Source organism: Chrysochloris asiatica, unplaced genomic scaffold, assembly GCF_000296735.1.
Source record: "Chrysochloris asiatica unplaced genomic scaffold, ChrAsi1.0 scaffold00159, whole genome shotgun sequence".
In the NCBI taxonomy this organism is placed as follows: Eukaryota; Metazoa; Chordata; class Mammalia; order Afrosoricida; family Chrysochloridae; genus Chrysochloris; species Chrysochloris asiatica.
The window spans coordinates 3818039-3837852 of NW_006408677.1; the positions used below are offsets into that span (position 1 = coordinate 3818039).

General features: G+C 38.6%; 1 protein-coding gene and 1 pseudogene across 2 annotated transcripts in view; one reads left to right on the forward strand and one right to left on the reverse strand.

Annotated features, from left to right (window-relative positions):
- The window catches only part of MORC4 (MORC family CW-type zinc finger 4), an 85926-nt gene that overhangs the window by 29080 nt on the left and 37032 nt on the right, over window positions 1–19814 (forward strand). For both annotated transcript variants that reach the window (XM_006871049.1, XM_006871050.1), the window contains exons 8-10: window positions 564–683; window positions 2277–2377; window positions 16365–16445. In XM_006871049.1, coding sequence (XP_006871111.1) covers window positions 564–683; window positions 2277–2377; window positions 16365–16445 — 302 coding nt within the window. The remainder of the gene's footprint in view (window positions 1–563; window positions 684–2276; window positions 2378–16364; window positions 16446–19814) is intronic.
- LOC102829501 lies at window positions 9037–9470 on the reverse strand (annotated as a pseudogene).

Genomic DNA, 19814 nt, shown 5'->3' on the forward strand with positions numbered 1-19814 from the left:
ATAATGCTTATTATTATCTGAGCATTCTCTTAATGTTCCCAACTATTTTTTGAAGAGTATAATTTTTAAGACCTGCATAAAAGACCATCAGATGGATATACCAACATTTGTTTAATAATTTTTTTATTAACATTTAAATCATATTTTTCTACCATAATGGAAATCATAAAATCTTGTGGGCTTCGCTGATTGCTTTTGCAGGAAAAGTTCCTAAAATAATTATTTGATCATAGGTTAGAAACATGCTTAGGACTGTTGCTGCTGCTGTTGTTAAGTGCCGTCGAGTCAGTTCTGACTCATAGTGACCCTGTATAGGGTTTCCAAGGAGCAGCTGGTGGGTTTGAACTGCCCAACCTAGTGGTTCACAGTCCAGCGCGGATCCTATAGCGCCACACCATGAGCCTATTGCTAAAGTTTTTTTAATTGCCCTCCGGAATTAAAAAATTGGAAAGGTTGTACCAATTTACATCCAGTAGTGTTTAATGTTTTTTGCTGTGATACAGGACAAAATTTTGTCTGCTAAGGCCCCCTGGTGTTCGCTTCCTTAATAATTTTCTTCTCAGAATAAACAAGTAAGAATCACTTTTGGGTTCTCTTGCAAGAATAATAACCAGTTTGGAGTAATGATGTATCATAACAACCGACTCATAAAGTCTTTTGTGAAGGTGGGATGCCAGGTGAAGGTAAGTGGTTAATGTTTCTTTGTCATAGAGGGCTTAGGAGAGTAGAAAGAGAATTTAAAATTTGAAAAGGGGATGGACTCCTTAATAGCTTTTACACCCAGATTATGATGGTTGTTAAATCTGATCTGGAATTCTGTGTTGCCAGTGACCCATCATGTATTGAAAAACCTTTTCTACCTCTCAGTTTCCATAGATGTTCAACAACCTGTAACTTTGCTGAATGTATTTTCTAGGTAACTGTTAATAAGAGATAGAACTACAGCACTGGCAAGCTTACCATATGTGTATTAACTTATTTCTGTTTTGGGGTCGGGGCAATAAGGCATAGTAGAAACCATGAAAGCTTGTAGTTAAAAGACCAGGATTTGGGTTCTGACATTTCCATTTATGCTCTGTAACCTTGGATAAATCATTAAATTTTTCTGAGATACAATTTCCTTTTCTATAAAATGAAAACAATAAAAATAATTTTGCCTTCTTTGCGCACCTCACTATTGAGAAGTTAAAATCGGGCAATTTACGTGAAAATATTTTAGAGACTTGAAACTCACTATACAGATGTTATTATCATTCTTAATGCTTTAATAATAATTTAAAGGAGTAATTTTCACAGGCATCCCATTCATTCTTGCCTGTGAAACACAGAAACTGTTTTGTGTTACATAGTAAACCCAAACCAAACCCACTGCCAGCGAGTTGATTCTGACTCATAGCACCTTTCTGTAGGGCATCTGAGGCTAAAAATCTTTACTGGAGTAGAAAGCCTCATCTTTCTTCCACAGAGCTCCTGGTGGGTTTGAACTTGCGGCTTTGCAGTTTATAATCCAGTGCTTATCCTACAGCGCCATCATAGTAGGACAGAGATATGTAAGGCCCAAGAAGATAGCTAGTGTTCAGCCCACTTGCTTTTCCTTGGTTGGTATAGTATCTTTACACAACTCAGGTTTGTGTGCCAGTCTAATTACATCTTGACTCATTTCCTTCCATTAAAGGATAAGAAATGATTTGGGGCCCAGAAACCGTTTCCATCAACTTGTCATTAATAATTACTGCAAGTCTGACTTTTTAATAGTGGTTTGGTGGTCTACCTATGTGAAAAATTTGTTTATTTTAATAGATGAGGTAGTGATGATCACATAACATCCTTAAATTTTTTTTCTTCAGAAAAACTGGTTTAAGTATCCTATAACAGTAGTTTTTTAAGCTTGATTTTTTTTTTTTTTAGTAATGTAATTCTTTGTTCAAATGGAATCTTGTGGCAAGACTAGCATATAAAACAGATGAAAGTAGAGATAGCATCGAGTCAGTTCTGATTCACAGCAACCCTGTATAAGGTTTCCAAGGAGCGGCTGGTGAACTGGAACCACTGACCTTGCCATTCTAACCATGCTAAAATTTGCCAGTGGTTCCAGTAGAATATAATATTTGTAGTCTACTGAAGGACAGTCTTCGTTATACTAGATCTTCAGGACCTCTCCTTGCCCATGAACATTATGTAACCTTGCTGGTATGGCTTGGAATCAAAAAGAAATTATCTTCAGGTAGTCAATGGTAACGCAAATGTTGAAATTATTATTATTATTTTTATCAAAGCCAACTCATGGAGAAGGTGTGGGAGTAATTGGAGTCATTGAATGCAACTTCCTAAAGCCTGCCTACAACAAACAAGATTTTGAGTATACAAAGGAATACCGGTGAGTCATCCCAACATGTGCTTCTGATAATTTCTTTAGAATATGAATCTATTCTCTGGCCTTTTTGGGAAATCATCTCCAGAATCAGTCAGATAAGTTAACTGAGAATTCCCTCAAATCTCTTTTCCAAGGTGAAAGATAAAATTATTTCATTTTTAAATTAAGGTCCACTGATACTTGATACATGGAGCCCAGTTGAGATAAACCATACCTTTAGAAACCATGGAAGGGAAACAGCATTAGAGCCATTTGGTAAAGTGTTTCTGTTGTTGTTAAGTGACGTGGAGTCGGTTCTGACTTATACCGACCCTGTTCAAGGTTTCCAAGGAGCAGCTGGTGGGTTTGAGCCATGGGCCTTGTGGTTTGCAATCCAGTGCTGCTCCTATAGCACCACACCAGGAATCCAAAATATTTCTAGTGAAGCAGAAATGATTCTAGCCTCAGGATTGATTTTAATTAGCAACAACAAAAAAAGAGTGGATCTCAAGGTGTTGTGTACATTGAGGGGAAAAGCAGAAGTTTGAAGTATATTTTTAAAAAATTCATGAAGTCATTGAGCAGATTCAGAGAAAAGTATTGGAGTAACAGGAAAAGACATGCTTTTATAGAACCCTTGAGATTTGACAGGGAAAACAAACAGATAAGAATTTAAAAAGGAGCTTGACATTGAGGCTGAGCCAACAGGGATATTTTTAGAAGGCAAAGACAGCAGTTGTTCAAGCCAGGGTGGAATAGTTAGTTTGAAACTTTGTGGGGAGGAATAGATCATTCTTTCTTTCTTGAAGTATTATGAGATACCTGCTATTTGCCAGATACTAGGGACATATGGTAGAAACCTGGTGTAGCACTATAGGATAAGCACTGCACTACAGGATTGGCAGTTCAAACCCACCAGGTGCTCCTTTGAAATCCTATACAGGTTCACTAAGAGGCAGAACCGACTCGACAGCACAAAACAACAACAGCAACAAAGGGTCATATGGAGTCCTGGTGTGGTGCTGAAGGAGACGCACTGGATTTGGTAGCTGCAGAAATGGTAGTTCAAACCCACTAGCTGCTCCTCTGAAACCCTGTACAATGAGTAATATGAGTAAGAACAGACTTGATAGAACTGAACAACAGGGACATAAGAAGAGCCCTGTGTGGTGCTGTGATAAGCACTAGCTTGCTAATCACAAGGTCAGCAGTTCAAACCCACCATTCACTCTCAGAAACCCTATACAGGGTCACTATGAGTTGGAAGAGACTCAGTGGCACACAACAGCAATAACAGGGACATAAGAAAGAAAACGTTCTGGTGTGGTGTTATAGAATAAACACTGGGCTGCTAACTACAGGTTATCAGCGCAAAACCACCAGCTGCTCTGCTGGAGAAAGATGAGGTTTTCTGCTCCCATAAAGATGTACAACCTCAGAAACCCTTTACAGGGCCACTGTGAGTCAGAATCGACTAGATGGCTGTGAGTTCGAGTTTGAGGGACTTAAGAAAAGTGAAAAATCCTTGATTCCTGTGAGCAAGTGAAATGAAATATATACAAATGAAAATTTGAACACCCATAAAGTAATTGCTTTAATGGAGGATATATGCATGATGTGAAGAACCTGTAAGTAGGTTTAAGGGAGTCAGGAACTTTCACAAAGCAGACCGCATTTGAATTTAAGCTTGAAGGAAAAGTAGGAGTTGGTAGGTGGGCAAATCAGGCATGGATATTTTAAGAAAAGGAAGTATACACAAGGGCAGGGCAAGAAAAGGCAGGATGTTCTGGGAGTATGGGGATAGAAGGCATGAGAAATCAAGAAGTATTTGGTGTCATTTTTCTGAAGTCTCAGTAGTAATTTACTCTTGGAAAGGGAGAAAGCTAATTAATGAACTCTCTTTCCACTTACTCTTTTTTAATCAAAACTGTAATAAAGCTAGTTTAAATGTACCTTTGTTGTTGTTGTTGTTAAGTGCTATTGTGTCAGTTCTGGCTCACAATGACCCTGTATAGGGTTTCCGAGGAGTGGTTGGTGAGCTTGCACCGCTGATCCTCAAGTTCAAACCGACCTTCCAGTCCAGTGCATTAACCCACAGCGTCACACCAGGACCTTTATTTATCTAGAATCCTGAGAGTTTTCATTTTAATGCTTGGCAAAGAGACATCTGTTTGGATGGGAACCCCAAGTTAATCCTGGAGTGCTTGATTCTTGGTCATTGGGTCTTCTAAATGGTTGTGGTAGCTACTTGCCCTCAGCTTTTGTAAAATGGTCATTTAAATATGAATCTGACTCATAATGGGGATCTTTGATCAGGATTTGATTCTTAAGCTTAATGATTTAGGGATGACATCACTTTCACAAAAGTTTCATTCTGTTGCTGTAGTTTACAACAAATAGTGAATTTCTAATCATTAACGGAATGGTTAGAACTTGAGAAATTCATCTATTTTATTAAAAGACTAAAGTCTTTTTACATCATCTTTACCACCTTTAAAAAAAAACAAAAAAAAACACCTACCTTTTATTTTTCAAGAAGTGCTGAACTCTTGATTTATGAGAGCTACTTTTTGGCATGATGAGTTTGAGGTTGTTGCAGGACTTCCAAATAGAGATAACCCACAAACAGTAGATTTATTCAGCTTAAGAATCATAATTTTATTTTCAATAAGGAAATAATGCACTGGCATAGAGTTTCTTGAGGATAAAAAATTTACAGAACTCTTAACCTTTTCATGTTGTAGAAACCATGTGGGAGCCATGTCTGACTTCCCCTGGCTTCACAAGGGGGAAGGAGAATCAAACTCAAAATCATCCCAAGGCAGATCCTTTGAGGTGGAGGTCAGACCTGCCTCTCTCTACCTTATATAACCTTCTCTATCCTATTCTGACACCAGACATTCCTCCCACAGCACTTTGTGCTTCACATCTGGGTTTGATAATCTGTTGCAATAGCCACACAGAACTCATAATAATACTCATGATTATGAGGTTAATAGGGAAGTGAACAAGGTAGAATTCAGGATTAAAACCAACTCAGGATGCAGCAGTTCTTCAGTCAGGAACGCCTCTTGTCTGCTATATTGCAGGCAAGCCTCACTCTTGTCTTCAGCCTCTTAACATTTGGCCCCTTGGCTTCTTGCCCTGCTTTGGCAAATGTTACAAAGCTCTTTTAGCCAGTTTGTGAATGCCCAAAGGGTGCATTCTACAAGATAGTCTCCTGCCCATAGACACTCAGCTTTACTCAGTCCATGGGCCTAGAACCCACAGCTGCTCTGTCTCTCCATGCCACCACCTATGCCGTCACCTCTGATGTTTCCACTTTTCTAGTTAGGGCTCTCATCGCTGTACTCATGCTCCTCCTCCTTGATGGTCCTGGGGTCTTCTGTTCCTGCTGCTGAGATGACTCCTTTTAAACCTAGCTAGATGGCAAAACTGACCAATCCCAGCCTTAGAGTGCTGTACAACTTATTTGCATGGTCCTACTTAATCACTTGGTAGGAATCACATGTTGGATAGAAAATCCATATCAAGTAAATTCAAGGTGTTACAGACTTAGTTTGGAGTTCTGGTGTGGTGCTGTGAGCTAAAGTGCTAGATTGCAAAGTTGGTTTGAACTGCAAGGTCAGTGGTTCAAGCTCACCAGCTGAGCTTGAACCCTATACAGGGTCGCTATGGGTCAGAACTGACTCAGAGGCACTTAACAACAACAACAACACACTTCGTTTATCTGATATAAAATGAAAATGTGTTTCAATCAAAAACTAGGAGAATTCCCCCCAAATCATCAGAAACAAAAACAAACGTTTACTGGTCTGCTTAGAGGGACACCCCCCCCCCCACCACCACCTTGGGGAACAACTTTGAACCAAACAGTACAGAGGTCTATAAATGTAATAAACAATACCTGTGAAGAGCATATTACTCAAACCAATCAACCAGATGAGACCAAAATGGCAGCATTTGCCCAAAAATACAAGTCAGAAGGCAGGAAAGAAGGACAAATGGAAATGGGGAGGAAGTTGGAAGAGTAGGATTGTCACAAAACAAAATGTATATAAATTGTTGAATGGAAAACTAACTTGCTCTGTAAACTTCCACCAAAACTACAATAAAATGTTTTTTAAAAAGGGAAAAAAGGGTGTGTTACATAGTTGATTATTTTAATTATTTCCAATAAGTTGCACTCCAAAAAAACTGAACTGGCAAAAGTTGTGTGTTAGCTATATTCACACACACAATTGCTGCTGAGGCTGCTTGTGTACAATAAAAAGTCTCAGGGGAGTTTATTTCTTGGTTTGGATTTTAGGGTCATGGTTTCATGGGACATCTCAGTTAACTGGCCTAATACCATGTTTTAGTGCTTCTGTTCGTTCTGTGCCTACTTTGTTTTCTAGTACCTGGGGTCTTAACAGTTTGCTAGCTAGCCATCCATGGCATGATAATTGGTCTCTGTTCACCTGGAGCAAAGAGGAAGAATGAAAATCAGGAATAAGAGGGGTCTTCAAAACCTTTGTGGAAAAATAAGATTAATGGAATTTTTCAATGAACTTTTTGAAGCCCCTTTGGAGGGAGGAGGGTATGGAATGTATGGATAATTTCCTCCATGTACACCTGCCTCCTTTGCCTTGAGACCAGAAGAACTGCATGGTACCTGGCTACCAGTAGAGAACATTTTGTTCCAAGATGTTATAAAAGAATCCTGATCTATTAAAAAATGCAAAACAGAATTTCAGTCATCATGGACTCCAGACTTTTTGGAGCCACAGAGACTGAATGAACCCCTGAAACTATTGTCCTGAGATTAATCTTCAAAACTTAAAAAAATATGCCCCAAAGTTTTAAAACCAAGCAATGGTTTGTTGTTATTAGGTGCCATAGAGTTGATTTAGACTCATAGTGACCCTATTCAAACAGGATGCCTAGTCCTGTGCCAAACTCACAATTGTTGCTATTTTTAAGTCCATTGTTGCTGCCACTGTGTCAGTCCATCTCATTGGGTCTTCTTCCTTTTTGCTGAGCTTCCACTTTACCAAGCTTGATGCCCTTCAGGTACTGGTCCGTCTTGACAGCATGTCCAAAGTATGAGAGGCTAAGTCTTGACTTCTAAGTAGCATTCTGACTGTACTTCTTCCAAGATAGATTTCTTTGTTCATCTGGCATTCCATGGCACTATTATTTGCCAACACCATAATTCAAGTGCACGAATTCTGTTCTGGACTTCCTTATTCATTGTCCAACTTCAATATGCATATGAGATGATTAAAAATACTATAACTTGGGTCAGGTGTACCTTAGTCCTCCAAGTGACATCTTGGCTCTTGAACACTTTAAGGAGGTCTTTTGCAGCATATTTTCCTAATGTTTAATTTCCGGACTGCTGCGTCCATGAGTATTGATTGTGGACACAAGCTAAATGAAGTCTTTGACAGTGTCAGCCTATCTTCGTTTTCCATGATATTATTTATTGTGAGGGTTTTGTTTTCAGTTGTTTGTTAAGTGCTGTCGACTTAATTCTGACTCATAGCAACCCTGTACAGTATTTCTGAGAAGCAGCTGGTTGGTTTGAATCTCTGACTTTTTGGCTTGTAGTCCAGTGCTTGCAATACAGCGCCACACCAGGACTCCTTGTTCTCTTTATATTGAGGTCCAATCTGAATGCTGTAGTCTTTGATCTTCATTAGTAAATATTTTAAGCCCTCTTCACTTCCAGAAAGCAAGGTTGTATCATCTGCATATTACAATTATTAATGTGTCTTCCTTCAGTCCTGAGGCCAAATTAATCATTTGATCTAATTTCTCAGATTATTTGCTCAGCATACAGATTGAATAAGTATGGGAAAGGATAAAACCCTGGCTCACACCTTTCCTGATTTTAAACCATTCAGTATCCTCTTGTTTTGTTCAAACAGCTGCCTCTTGGTCTGTGTACAAATTTCTCATGAGCACAACTAAGTGTTCTAGAATTCCCATTCTTATCAATGTTATGCGTAGTTTGTCATGACCCACATAGTCTAACTCCTTTGCATAGTCAATAGAGCTTAAATAAACATCCTTCTGCTGTTCTGATGTTCTCTGCTTTCAGCCAAGACCCTTGTGGCATCAACACTGATATCCCTCTGTACCATGTGCTCTTCTGAATATGGCTTGAATTTCTGGCAGCTCTCCATCGATGTACTCTTTCAGCCGTTTTTGAATTACCTTAAGCAGACTTTAATGTTATTGTTCGATGATTATTGCATTCCATTGGGTCACCTTTCTTTGGAAAGGACACAAATAATGGATATCTTCCAGATGGTTGGCCAGGTAGCTGTCTTTGAGTGCTTCCAGCACTACATCACTTTGTTGAAACATTTCAATTTATAGTCAGTATTTCAATTTATAGTCAGTTAATAACTGGAGCCTTCTTTTTTGCCAATGCCTTCAGTGCAGCTCGGTTTCTTCCTTCAATATCATCGGTTGTTGCTCATCATTTACTATCTCTTAAAGTGATTGACTATCCAGCAATTCTTTTTGGTGTAATGACTTTGTTTATTACTTCCACCTTTTGATGCTTCATGTGTCATTCAATATTTTGCCCATGGAATTTGAATATTACAATGCAAACCGAGGCATACATTTTTTATGCAGTTCTTTTTTGTTTTTTGAAAAGCACTTAACATGAAATTAACCTGCATGTAGCTTTAAGCCACCAGGACACAGCCCTCCCACTGCCCCCCAACACCCTTAATCTTCTCCTCAGCTCTTTGGCTGAAGAATTTGGCCTTCATGATGACAGGTTGTTTGGGGAGTTTTCTCTTCCACAGAACTTTGTAGTAACCCGATCGCACCACATCAATGATGGTCTTATTTTTGGCAGCATTTAACCTTGTCTGCTCACTGACCAAGGTCCACAATTTATCATGGTTGACAGTTGGGCAGAAACTCGGGTTCCTCTTCAAGTGATAATGTCTCATACCTACTTTCCCGAAGTAACCTGGATGATATTTATCAAAGTTGATCATACTTTACCAGCATTACTGTGGCCTCCAGGTTGTTTCTGGTGCTTGCCAGTGCGGCCATGGCCATGGCTCACATGACCTGTGCGTTTCCGGGTCTTCCACAGTCTGGATGGCATGTCGACTGCCGAAATGAAAAAAAAACCTTTTCTTCAGTTCTTGAGAAACGTTGAGCATGTTCTTCCCTTCTAGTTTTCTAATTCTGGGTCTTTCCACATTTCATCAATACTTTGTGTTCTCCAGCTGCCCTTTGAAATACTATGTTCAGCTCCTTTACTTCATTATTTTTTCTAGTTGATTTAGCTTTTCCATGTTCCAACAAGTGTGAGTCTCTCCTGACATCCATTTTGGTCTTTTTTTTTTTTTTTTTTTAAATGCTCTTCTGCTTCTTCAGGGTTGGTGTTCTTAATATCTTCCCACAACTCTTTTGGTCATTAGTGTTCAATGCGTCAAATCTGCCCTTGAGATGGTCTCTAAATTCAGGTGGGATAGAAACACTCACAGTCATATTTTGGCTCTCATGAACTTGTTTGAATTTTCTTCAATTTCAGCCTGAAGTCTTACATATGAGCAATTGATGGTCTATTTCACAGCCTTGTTTTTGGCTGATGGTACTGAGTGTCTCCATTGTCTCTTTCCACAAATGTAGTTAGTCTGATTCCTGGGTATTCTATCTGGTGAGGTCCACTTGTATATTGCTGAAAAAGCTATTTGCAATGAATAAGTCATTGATCTTACAAAATTCTATCCTGTGATCTCCAGCATAGTTTCTATCACCAAGGCCATATTTTCACCTACTGAGCCTTCCTCTTTGTTTCCAACTGTCTCATCCCAGTCACCAGTCATTATGAAAGTACCTGGATTGCATGTTTGATCAACTTCAGACTCAAGAAGTTGGTAGAATTCTTCAGTTTCATCATCTTTGGCTTTAGTGGTTGGTGCATAAATTTGTGTAATAGTGATACTAACTGATCTTCCTTGTAGGTTTATGAATATTATACTGAGCATAGATCTTGAAATGTTCATTTTTTTTATAATGAAGCCACATCATTCCTTTTCAGTTTGTTGTTCCTGTCATAGTAAACCCCATATGATTGTCAGATTTTAAATGGTCAATACCAGCCCATTTCAGCTCACTAAAGCCTAGTATGTCAACCTTTATGCATTCCATTTAATTTTTGACAATTTCCCATTATCCTGGAGTCATACATCGTACAATCCATGTTTACAGCTGTTTCTCCTCATTTTGAGTGGCGCTCCATCAGCAAATGAAGGTCCCAACGTCTTTACTCCATTCGCATCATCACAGCCACTCTACTTTGAGGAGGCAGCTCTTCCCCGGTCATATTTTGAGTGCCTTCCAACCTGAGAGGCTCATCTTCCGGCACTATATCCGACAATATTCTGGTGCTCTTCATCATGTTTTCAGTGCCTTGAGCATTATCCTTTTTTGATATCTGTCTTTTGGATCAAAGTGACAACAGCAACTTGAAAGATTAGATAAAAAACCCAAGGAGGCAATGAGTTTACATTAATGAAGGCGGAACAACTCAGAAAAAGGAGGGCAAGAATGGTTGTACAACTGTAGGGAATTAATCATTGGTACTGAATTGTGTATATCGCACCTGTTGAATTGGTATATGTTTTTCTGTATGTACTCAACAACAAAATAAGAGAATTTAAGAGCAAGATAGAGGTTGTCACTTTCTTAAACTCATCCTAAGAATATTATAAATAGTAAAAGCTTAAATGATAAAAGATACCAGCCATCATACTTTTAGAATGTCTACAAATAAATCACATGTAATAGCACTTTTAATAGTTGTGAAGATCAGATTTCAATTGCAACTATCAGGGCTCAAATATAAAACACTTTATATTGAATGTCAGGTAAAGAAATGCTTTTAACACATATTTACTTAGCACCCCACTGGGGCATAGCACATTTGTTAGACTTTGTAGAATTTTTCAGAGAAATTCAAGACATGGTTGCTGTCTTTAAGGAGCTTACACTCTGTTTGTAATGACAAACTGTCACTTACTTGAAACAATTTAGAGAACAAAAAATTCTTACTTGATCTATGAAAACCTCAGCGTAGTAAAGGAAAATTATCCTGATAGAGTAGTTAGGGAAGGATTTAGGTAGACGGTATGACTTAAGATATATCTTAAAAGATATGATATTTAGAAAAGCAAGGAAATGAAATTTTAGGATGGAATTGTAGCATGAACTAAGGTGGTAACAGGAGCTTAGAACAGTAAACATATGGGGAGTGTGAAAAAAAAGTTAAATGGATAGAGAAGGAAAGTCGTATCCTAGATTAGGGTTTAGAAGACTTTTTCTGTAAAGTGCCAGGTAGTAAATATTACAGTCTTTGCAGACCATACAGTCTTGGTCACAACTATTCAACTGTGCTGTAGTGGGAAAGCAGCCATAGATAACATGTAAAGGAATGAACATGACTTTCTAAAAATGTTTTGTTTACAAAATCAGGCAGGAGGCTGGATTTGGCGTATTGTCTGTAGTTTTCCTACCCTTGTGCTAGAGCCACAGTTCCCAAACTGTTTGCCAAGATACTCATAGTGAACTCAAAAGGTAACCTAGCCACAAGATATTTTACATTTTTGCGGGAAATACATAATTTGACTTCTTTATCAGTTTTCTTGGAGTCATGGTGTGGTGCTGTAGGATAAGCATTTGACCACAGTTTGAACTGCAAGGTCGGTGGTTCAAACTTACCAACCGCTCCTTGGAAACCCTATCCAGGGTCTCTATGGGTCGGAACCAACTTAATGGCACATAACAACAACACTACAATTCGTTTGCTATAGCTTCCTAGTAAATTACCACAAACTTAAGTGTTTTAAAGCAACGCAGATTTATTATCTTTCAGTTCTGTAGGCTACAAGTCTTAGATGGGCCTCCATAGGCTAAAACTAAGGTGTCAGAAAGGTCGTATGTCTTTGTTTATTGAGGCTCTAGAAGAGAATCTGTTTCCTTTCCCAGGTTATTGAAGCTGTTAGTATTCTTTGACCCATGAATCCCTTCCTTCATCATCAAAATTGGCAACAGCAATTTGTGTCCGTCGTATATTGCACACTCCTCTGACTCATCTGCCTGCTTCTTGTACATTTAAAGACTTTTTATTTTATTGGTTAATCCAAAAAAACCACTCTATTTTAAAATCAGCTCATTGGTAACCTTAATCCAGTCTGCATCATTAATACTCTCTTGCTATAAATTTAAAACACAGTTACTAGAAATTAAGATAGTGCATCTGAACTCCTAAGAACCATAGATACATTCCACATGAAAAATGTATTTTACCGTTCTAAACACCCAACAAATCTCAATCCATTGCAGCATGAAATCAAAACCTAAAACCTCATCTAAATGTCATCAGCTGAAAAGTTCCACATTCATCATCTGTCAGATATGGACAGGACCGTGGTTAAGATGTATTCTGGAGGAAAATTCCTCTCCATCTAGGGAGCCTTTATTGTTACTGGTAGTGGTGGTTGTGTGTTTTTATATTCTGAAGTAAAAAATAGAATAGTGGGACAGGTATAGGATATAAGTTACAGATATTTCGGTTCAGAAAGGGAAAAATGAAAGAAAAAGTAACAGGTTCCAGGCAGTTTTTAAATCCAACCAAGAAAATTCTATATAGGTTTTAAGCCCTAGGAGTAATCCTCTGGGCCTTGCAGTTCTGCCCTTTGGGATTGAGGCACACTGCCTTTTAAGCTCATAATCACCATTTTTTTCTTTTATGGACATTGGTATATGTTTGCAGTAGATCAGTTTCATCAGTCTGTTTGCTGCCTGTAGAATTTCGGATTCTGACAGCATTCTTTCACTTTATACTCGCTCTGTCCCTTTAAGTCCAAGCTAGCAGTACTTATGCTAATATAGCATTCTCAAGAACCTTGTGGTTCTCCTATATATGTCACAGGGATTCAGGATTCACATCACTAGACAAGAGACTCCTCAACACATCTTTCCTAGATAATCCTACCTTTATATGTGACTTCTTTAGAGAAAGCTGAGGATAGCTATGACTCTCATGCTTAATCCTTTCAAAGAGCATTTTGTATACCTTTTTTTTTTTTTGTGAACTGGGTGATAGTTTACATGGGAGGACGTTGGCTTTATACCATCATTTCATTTCAATGATTACAATCTCCTCCGTGCATCATCATTCAATGGTGTCTGTTTCCATTCCCTCTGGGTTTTTTTTTTTTTTTTTTTTTGAGTGGGGGGGGGAGTTGTACACAAAAACACTCAAGGAATATATAATAACTTAAGCGACCAAAGGGCACATTCTGCAAGCCTACCTCCTGGCCTCCAGCACCCACTTCCTCTCTTTCCATGAGTCTAGAGTCCTCAGTTGTTCCCTCTTCCCATGTCCTCATCTCTGCCTTCATCTCTGGTGTCACTGCTTCTCTGGATAAGGTCCCGCATTCCGTTTGTGCTCTTCTCCCTTGATGGTCCTAGGGGCCTCTGTTTCTGGGCTGCGGTAAGATTAACTACTCCCCCGTTTTTGTTACAATACTTCTATCTTTATGGTTCAGACAGTTGCAATTAGTTATGATAACAGTTACTCACTATTGAATCATAAGAATCTTACCTTGTAAAGAAATAAAAATAAAGGCTTTTGTTTATATTTTTAGGTGGGTTTTTGAGAGTGACTGGTGGGTTTGAACTGCCGACCTTGTGGTTAGCAGACCAGTGCTAAGTTCTCTTTACTTTCAGCAAGCCAGGTTGTGTCATCTGTATAGTGCAGATTGTTAATGAGCCTCCAATCCTGTTAAAACTGTTTTTCTTTATATAATCCAGTTTCTGGGATTATTTGTTTAGCATACAAAATGTATGAGTACAAGGGGGGCTTCAAAAGTTCATGGAAAAATTCAATTATCTTTTAAATTCATTTTCCCGTAGACTTTTTGAAGCTCCCTCATATGGTGAAAAGATCCAATCTTGGTACACACCTTCTCCAAAGTTAAACCATGTAGTATCCCCTTGTGTTCTTATTTATTGTCATAAGTTGTTTGGACTTTCCGATTTAATAAATGGGAGCGTTGCATATTACATAGCGACACCATGAAAAATTGAGACACTAAAAGTACCGTGAACCATGAAGATTTGGGAACTTCTCAGAGAGACTTTGGGTAGAGCAATTGAGTCATTAGATAATGAGAATTCATTGTGTATTATTGAATAGGGAATAACTTGAAAGAATGATGCCATCAGAATCTCAATAACGGTAAATGATACTTGTCACCAGCCGCTCCTTGGAAGCCCTATACAGGGTCGCTGTGGGTTGGAACCAACTCGATGGCACTTAACAACAACAATGAAATTATACTTGTATGCCACTTTATCTAAAACACACTGTGTTTTAGATAAATTATGTTGTTGTGTGCTGTTTAATTGGTTCCGACTCATAGTGATCCTGTATAGGGTTTCTGAGAGTGGCTAGTGGGTTTGAACTGCCAACCTTGGATTTACCAGTCCAGTGCTGATCCTACGGTGTCACATCGGGACTCTAAATAAATTATATCCTTTGATAATTCTGGAACTAAACCATAGGATGGATTAGAGGAAGGATTGAAGGCTGTTGGGGATAATTTAGGTGTAAGATGAAGGTCTGAAATAAGAGTAGCTTTGAAAAAGGAAGTATATGACACATTATGAAAATATAAGGATCACTAGAACTCAGTGACATTGACAAAGGGATAAAGGAAATAAAATGGTTGGGTCAGATCATGTCAAAGTTTCAAACTTAGAAGACTAGAAGACTAAGGTATTGGCAAGATAATTGATAGAATAATGATGGTGGGACAGTTTTATAGATTGCCATAGGTGGAAATTAGGTTGCAGGAGATTAATACAGGAAAAGAAAGAGGAGGTAGTGAGTATAGATCACATATACCAGGACTTGGGGAATAAAAGGAAGGAATAATAGAACAGCACCATCAGGTCAGGGTTTTTGTGAAGTTGTGTGTTAGGACAGGAATGCAGCATGTGAATAATGAAAGCAGAAGGAGAAAACCATGTAGACTAGAAGAGTGGAGATGTCAGAGGGAAGAGTTAAGTATTTGGAGAATAAGGCCACAAGCATGTGTGAGTAGTATTTTAATTGATGTAGTGATTGTATGTATTTATTAAAATGGATAGAGCGCTATACTAAAAGAGGTACATCTTACTGTATATAAATTTTACCCTCAATAAATCTGACTTTAAAAATCCATGAGGACAGATATTTGTTTTTGATTTTTAAAATTCACATACTTTAAAGATGACCATTGATCTTTAGTATACTCATGAAGTGTGGCTATCTCCATTATATTTTAGAACATTTTTATCACTCCAAAAGTAAACTACATGTCTATTAGCAGTTCCGCATTTCCCCATCCCCACAGCTCCTGACAACTACCAATCTACTTTCTGTCAGAAGTTGATTTTTTAAAAGCAAGCAAGGAATTGTTCATTTATGACTTGAGGAAAGAGCATTGGTAGGTTGGAGAAGAATAAGTGAATTAGTTTTGGAGGTTATTGTAACAAAGTCTCACAAAGTGGATGAATTACAACAGAGATTTATTCTCTTACAGTTTCAGAAGCTGTTGGGTATTATCCAAGTTAATTTTGACCCATAGAATAGAGCTGCCCCGTTAGGGTGTTCTAGGCTGTTTTGGAGGCTGTGAAAATCTGAATTCAGGGTGTGGTAGAGCCATGCTCTTTCTGAAGCTTCTAGGGAAAGATCCTTTTTTTGCCTCTGTTTCAGCTTATCTTTTTAACCAGTCAGTATTTAATATTACAAATTTGTTATTTTGACATATAACTTGCCAAAGGGTGGATTCCCGTCTTAGTTTCTGAAAGAGCAAATATTGCAAACTATGCTGAATATTCTAAATTGTTGACTTCTTTTAGATGGGAGTGTTTTAAAAATCTTAAAATTCTTTTGTTGTAAGCACTGAACCTTGACATGCTTTTTTTTGCCTTTTTCTTTCAGGTTGACAATAAATGCCCTTGCTCAGAAGCTTAATGCTTATTGGAAGGAAAAGACATCTCAAGAGAATTTTGAATGCGCCAGGTCAAGACTGTGAGTAAAAAATGAAGACTAGGAAAATATTAGATACAGCATGCATAGAGCAAATGGAAGGAACTGGGAAAAATTTTATGCTGTTTTTCACATCAGGAAGTTTAATGAACTGAAAATATAGGAAATCACAAATGCTAATTATATTATTCTTTAAATGTCTTCATTCTGGCTTAAAACTTGACGAGTTTAGAACTGCCGATTTATTCTACAGTCAATGTGATGTAATGGAAGGGGATGTGCATTTAAATCAGACACTAGAGATGAAACTCTGGATGTGCTTCTGAATAGCTAAGTGACCTTGGGTACTAGTTAGGTGACCCGGATCTTGGATAAGAAGTGTATTGGCTTCTTAAGGTTGCTGTAACAGAGCATTACAAAATGGGTAGCTAAAAACAGAGGAAATTTATTCACTAAATTCTAGAGGCTAGAAATCCAAATCCAGGATATCAGCAATGTTATGTTTCCTCTGAAGCCACTAGGGTCTCTTTCAACTTCTCATAGTTCTAAATTTTCCTTAAATTGTGACAGCATGACTCCGATCTCGGTCTTCGTCTTCCCTCTATGTGCTCCCTGTTTCTGTGTCTCTTTCCTAAGACACCAGTCATATTGGATTAGGGGCCACCCTCCTCTAGTATGGAGTCCTGGTGTGACACTGTGGAACAATGCACTGGACTTCAAGGTCAGTTTGAACTGCAAGGTTGGCAGTTAAATCCAGCGGTCACTCCTTGGGAACCCTGTACACAGTCGCTATGAGTCTGAACCTCATCAACGGCACTTAACAACAACTACAACTCTAGTATAGCTTCATGTTAACTAATTATGTCTGCAAATATACTATTTTCATATGAGGTCCCATGCACAGGTACTGGAAATTAGGACTTCAACACTTGGTTGGGGGTGGGGGAGTCAGGGAGAGCCATAATTCAACCCATAGCAGTAAGTCATTTACCTCTCTTGAGTACATTAAATGATGTGACATCACATTCTGTATTTCTGGTATACATGGTTAGAACTGCACCACGATATTTAAGAATAGAAGTAGAATCCAGCATATTGGAGAAAAGGTAGACTTCATTGAATCTAAGATAGGGAATTACACAGAGAACTGGGGGATCAGGATGAAATGCCTCAGTAGGCCAGAGAAGGAGAGTAATAGAGAAGATAAAATGAGTAACAGCACATATACAATTAGTTGCACCACCATCAAGACAGACAGAAGGTTAAAATAAAGTTCATTTGGGGCTCTATATTGCCATCTTCTATTTGTAAAGGTCTCAGCCCAGTTCTAGTCCCCATGGTTTTCAAATAAATGCGTATTAAAATAAGATGCCATTATTTTTTGTTTCAAATTAGCGACCATTAATGTGGTGAAACCATATGCTGCTGGTATGTATATGTGAGTATGTGTCTGTACAACCTTCCTGGAAGAAGAAATGTAATTATAGCTATTATTTGTTGAGAACTTTAAGATCTTTTATATAGTAATTTACGTAATCATCACAACAACCCTGTGAGAGATGTTGTTTGTTGTTAGGTGCCATCAAGTCAGTACCAACCCATAGCGACCTTATGCACAGCAGAATGAAACACTGCCCAATCCTGGGCCAACCTCACTACTGTTGCCACGCTAGAGTCCATCGATGCTGCCACTTGGCTACTTCATCTCATTGGGGGTCTTCCTCTTTTTCTCTGAGCCTCAACCATACCAAACTTGATATATCCTTCTCCAGCGACTGGTTCCTCCTGAAAATATGCCCGAAGTATGAGAGACAAAGTTTGGCCATCTTGGCCTCCAAGGATCACTCTGGCTGCACTTCTTCCAAAACAGATCTATTGGTTCTTTTGGCAGCCCATGGCACTTTCAATATTCTCCTCCAACACCATAACTCAAAAACATTAATTCTTCTATAGCCTTCCTTATTCACTGTCCAGCTTTCGCATGCATATGAGGTTACTGAAAATACCATGGCTTGGGTCAGGCGCACCTTAGTCCTCAAGCTGACATCTTTGCTCTTCAACACTTTAAAAAGGTCTTGTGCAGCAGATTTGCCTAATGCAATACGTCATCTGAGCTCTTGACTACTGCTTTCGTGAGTGTTGATAGTTGATCCAAGAAGAATGAAGTCCTTGACAACTTCAATCTTTTCTCCATTGATAAGAATGTTGTTTATTGGTCCAGTGGTGAGGATTTTTGTTTTCTTTATATTGAGATGTTATCCATACCGAAGGCTGTGCTCTTTGATTCTTCATCAGTAAATGCTTTACGTCCTCTTTACTTTCAGCAAGTAAGGTTGTATCATGTACATATCTCAGGTTGTTAATGAGTCTTCCTCCAATCCTGTTGTGCCACATTTTTCTTCATAGAACCCAGCTTCTCGGATTATTTGCTCAGCATACAGGTTGAATAAGTATGGTGAAAGAATACAACCTTGTTGCACCCTTTTTAAAATTTTAAACCATTCAGTGTTCCCATGTTCTGTTCAAACATCTGCCTCTTAGTCCAGGTACAGATTCCTTATTAGCACAATTAAGTGTTCAGGAATACTCATACTTCGCAGTGTTGTCCGTAACTTGTCATGATCCACACAGTTGATAGCCTTTGCGTAGTCAGTACAGCACAGGTAAACATCTTTCTGATATTCTCTGCTTTGAGCCAAGGTCCATCAGACATCAGCAATGATATCCCTCGTTCCATGGCCTCTTCTGAATCTGGCTTGAACCTCTGGAAGTTCTCTGTCAATGTATGATTGTAGCTGTATCTGTATTACCTTTAGCAAAACTTTACTCACATGGGATATCAAAGAGATTGTCTGATGATTTCCACATTCCGTTGGGTCACCTCTCTTTGGAATGGGCACAAATATGGATCTCTTCCAATCAGTCAGCCAGAGAGTTGTCTTCCAAATTTCTTGCCAGAGATGAGTGCTCCTGTGCTGCCTCACTTTATTGAAAGATTTCAATTTTTATTCCATCAATTCCTGGTGCCTTGTTCTTTGCTAATTCCTTCAATGCATGTTGGACTTCCTCCTTCACTATCATTGGCTCATGATCATATGCTACCTCTTGAAACCTTTTGGTACAGTGACGCTGTGTATTCCTTCCATCTTCTCCTGATGCTTTCGGCATCATTCAGTAATTTGCCCAGAGAATCTTTCAGTAACGAAAGTCGAGGCTTGAATTTTTCCTTCAGTTCCCCCAGCTTGAGAAATGCTGAGCATGTTCTTCCTTTTTTGTTTTCTGAGTCCAAGGCTTTGCATATTTTGTTGTAATATTTGGCTTTATCTTCTTGAGCTGATCTTTGAAATTTTCTGTTCAGCTCTTGGACGTCCTCATTTCTTCCATTTGCTTTAGCATCTCTAC